This window comes from Colobus angolensis, unplaced genomic scaffold (assembly GCF_000951035.1).
Source record: "Colobus angolensis palliatus isolate OR3802 unplaced genomic scaffold, Cang.pa_1.0 Scaffold53, whole genome shotgun sequence".
NCBI lineage: Eukaryota > Metazoa > Chordata > Mammalia > Primates > Cercopithecidae > Colobus > Colobus angolensis.
The window spans coordinates 4,171,442-4,175,603 of record NW_012118821.1 but is presented as its reverse complement, the minus strand read 5'-3'; the positions used below and the strand labels follow the sequence as shown (position 1 = coordinate 4,175,603).

The 4,162-nt window shown below is 45.0% G+C and overlaps 1 protein-coding gene across 1 annotated transcript in view; it reads left to right on the top strand.

Annotated features, from left to right (window-relative positions):
- CPSF3 (cleavage and polyadenylation specific factor 3, 73kDa) overlaps positions 1-4,162 on the top strand; it is a 64,725-nt gene that overhangs the window by 58,696 nt on the left and 1,867 nt on the right. Inside the window, exons 15-17 of the mRNA XM_011960980.1 lie at positions 362-385; positions 537-691; positions 2,400-2,565. Coding sequence (XP_011816370.1) covers positions 362-385; positions 537-691; positions 2,400-2,565 — 345 coding nt within the window. The remainder of the gene's footprint in view (positions 1-361; positions 386-536; positions 692-2,399; positions 2,566-4,162) is intronic.

Genomic DNA, 4,162 nt, shown 5'->3' with positions numbered 1-4,162 from the left:
GCCTTGTGATCCACCTGCCTCCGTCTCCCAAAGTGCTGGGATTATAGGCGTGAGCCACCGCGCCCGGCCCACTAAAGCAGCAGTTTAGTGGCTTTTAAAAAAAAAAAAAAGGTAGGCTTTACATGATGACTTTGCTTATAGAAGCTGTCATACATCTTCCAAACAGTATTCTCTGTGTTGTCACTTTGATTTTAAAAAACATTTCCTCTCATACAAAACCAGCTAACAGTGCAGGCACAGTGATTTCCATGGCCACAGATTTTACTGGTTCCTACCCCTGGAGCCTCTGGTTCTCTCAACTCATTTTGCAGAGGGCTTAACTCTGCCAGTGTTGACGTCTGAGTATCTTAATTGTTTTTAGATCCTTGGCCCCTTTGGCAGTCAGGTAAGGCTGTGGGGGGCGGGGGGGGGGCAGGAGACACATATATGCAGTTCTACCTTTGATTTGGAGGAGGTTAGACAACCCCCGCCCCACCGGCTGTCCTGGGACCCCAGGTTAAAGAGCCCTATTGTAGATGGTGGGTGTTGGTGACCAGGGACTTGACTACAACAGTCCTGTTGGTGGCTCTGTTCCCAGGGGCTCTACAGAAATAGAAAACCTGTGTGACCCTGCACTGGCCCCGCTCTCCCACGTGCTGCAGTCGGGGTACAGAGTGGAAGTTCACATTGCTGCAGCTGGTCCTCGGGAACCGTGGGGAGGGCAGTCTGCGGGAGGCTGTGGCTCTTCCACTGGACCTTCACTCTGGCCTTCCTCCCTGTCCTGCTGACACCACTCCTCCCGCCTCCCCTTCCTCTCCCTCACCTCTCACAAATACACCAGAACTATTCAACTCTGAGGAACAGGAGTATGAGACAGCTTCCTTTCGACCCAGGAATGGGAGGTTCCCATGTCCTGAAACTTCAAAGCCAATCGTACCCTTAAAAATGCAGCTGTTTCCCCAGTTGTTTAAATACTTAGGATTAGATAGGAGTAAATGTATTGGTTTCTTTAGACAAGCCAACAGTGGATCACATAGAAATAAAACCTTTTTTTCCTATCCTTTTGAATACATCTCTGTATTTAAAATATAATCTTTTTGGCTGGGTGTGGTGGCCCACACCTGCAATCCCAGCACTTAGGAAGGCCAAGGCGGGTGGATCACTTGAGATCAGGAGTTTGAGATCAGCCTGGCCAACATGGCAAAACCCCATCTAAAGTACTAAAAATACAAAAATGAGCCAGGTGTGCTGGCAGGTGCTTGTAATCCCAACTACTCAGGAGGCTGAGGGAGGAGAATTGCTTAAACCAGCAGGCAGAGGTTTCAGAGGGCCAAGATCGTGACATATACTCCAGCCTGGGCAATAAGCAAGACTCAGTGTCAAAATAAATAAATAAAATACAATCTTTTCCTTTGGGCTAGGGTCCCAGCTAACTTTATTCACACATATGATGAACAGTAACTGCCTGAAGATGCAAGCAGTTGATTCCCACTCCCCACTTCCCCAGCTTACTACGGTGTTGTCAGTGCTTAACTGTCCTAGGCTGAGCATGGTCCGTGGGTTGTAGGGTCACTGCCTGCCTGTCTTAGCTGCACTCAGCCTGCTGGTGGACTGCTGTTTCCCAACACCTCTGTACCAGTGGGGACGATGTTGAAATTAATGATCGAAACTGTTTCTCTCGATGACAGAGGCAATGTCTTAGTGCCTTCTGTATCCCCAGCTCCTAGCACAGCACCTGCCACATAGAAGATGCTCAGTAAGTACCGAGTTTAATTAAAGTAGGAGTGGACAGCTAGTGGGCTTGGGAGCCATTTAAACCTAGATGCCTGGATTTGAATGCCAGCTCAGCTGTTGACTAGTTCTGAGGCTTTAAGCAAATCACTTAACTTCTGTGTCTTGTTTTCTTCACATGTAAAAGAGGATCCTTACCAAAATTATTCTAGGTTAAGATAATGTATATAAACCACCTAGCATGATGCCTGCTAAGTAGATCATTCTTGAATAATAGCTGTGTATTTTCCCTGTTTTATAAACTTAATAAGCTGTATCAAGGCAAATAAGAAGCTTGTCTCAAGAATAAATACAGGCTGGGCATGGTGGCTCATGCCTGTAACCCCAACACTTTGGGAGGCTGAGGCAGGTGGATCACTTGAGGCTAGGAGTTCAGGACCGGCCTGGCCAACATGGTGAAACCCTGACTCTACTAAAGATACAAAAATTAGCCAACTGCAGTGGTGCACACCTGTAATCCCAGCTACCCAGGAGGCTGAGGCAGGAGAATCACTTGAATCTGGGAGGCGGAGGTTGCAGTGAGCTGGACTCTAGCCACTGCACTCAAGCCTGGGCAACAGAGCAAGACTCCATCTCAAAAAAAAAAAGTAAATACCGTGTTCTACTTTAGAACTAGGACCTATCTTCAGTTTTATTTTTTTCCTCAAATATGTAAAGCTGGGCTTTTTCACTAATCCTGCATTTCTGCTTATTTTAAGGGACATATTTGGAGAAGACTGTGTAAGTGTAAAGGACGACTCTATTCTTAGTGTCACAGTGGACGGGAAAACTGCCAACCTTAACTTGGAGACACGGGTATGTAGCTGCTCTTTCCTACGTTTCAGGACATTTGGGAAGTAAAGTGAAGGCATAAATAATCTGTGCTCTCACTCAACAGTCTACTTTTGCATATTGGCATTTGCTTCCAGTGTTTCCAACATTTTTTTCACGTTGCTCTTTCTGTTATTATTATGTTTGAAATTTTCCGTGTTTTTCTGGGTCACTGCATAGTACAAGATCCCCGTGTATGCCACTCCATTGCTGTCCTTTTCCATAATACAGCTTACGTCACCTCAGACCTTCTCTAGTTTGGCATCTAGTTGACTCTCTAGCTGCTCTTCTGTTTGCACCAGCAAGATCCAAGTGTATTTTCCAAACAATAAGGTTTGAGAGGCCAGGTGCGGTGGCTTACACCTGTAATCCCAGCACTTTGGGAGGCTGAGGCGGGTGGATCACCTGAGGTTAGGAGTTCGAGACCAGCCCGACCAACATGGAGAAACCCCCGTCTCTTAAAAAAAAAAAAATTAGCCAGGCATGATGGCAGCTGCCTGTATTCCCAGCTACTTAGGAGGCTGAGGCAGGAGAATCCCTTGAACCTAGGAGGCAGAGGTTGCAGTGAGCTGAGAGATCACACCATTACACTTCAGCCTGGGTGACAGAGCAAGACTCTGTCTCAAAAAAAAAAAAAAAAAAGATACCTGGATTCATATGTTAATTGCAGCACGATTCACAATAGCAAATATATGGCCTCAACCAAAGTGTCCATAAGCAGAAGAATGGAAAAGGAAAATGTGGTATATGTATACAATGGAATACTATTCAGCCATCAAAAAGAATGGAATTATGTCCCTTGCAGCAATATGGATGGAATTGGAGATCTTTATTGAAATAAGCCAGGCACAGAAAGTCAGGTATCCCATCTTCTCACTGAGAAGTGTACTAAAAAAATGTACACTCATGGCCATAGAGAGTGGAATGATACACCATGGAAACTCAGAAGGGTGTCGGGGCGGGTGATGGGGACAGTGTTTGCTGTCCAGGTGATGGGTGCCCAGAAAGCCCTGACTAGACCATTGAGCTCTCTCTACATGTAACAAAACTGCACATGTGCCCCATACATTTGTACCAGCAAAAGATGAGGCAGGTTTATTCATGTGCAGAATTGTCCACTATACATTGTTGAGTGAAAAAAAAAAAGTTACAAGATAGTACATATAAGAAATTATCCTTTTTTTGTTTTTAATACATATGTTATATATATATATAAAAATTATATATATGTGTTACTACACTGAAATGGTAACCGTAGTTATCATTAGGTCATAGGTAGTCTTTTCCTCTTTCCTTAGTTTTTAATGGGAAATGTTTATGGTATGATAAAAACCTTCTTTAAACAGCATATAGTGTTTTGTAGTTGAGCTTTAAGAAGTAACTAGAGGCCAGGCACAGTGGCTCACGCCTATAATCCCAGTACTTTGGGAGGCCCAGGCACGTAGATCACAAGGTCAGGAGCTTGAGACAAGCCTGGCCAACATAGTGAAACCCTGTCTCTACTAAAAATACAAAAAATTAGCCGGGCGTGGTGGCAGGCGCCTATAATCCCAGCTACTTGGGAGGCTGAGGCAGGAGAATG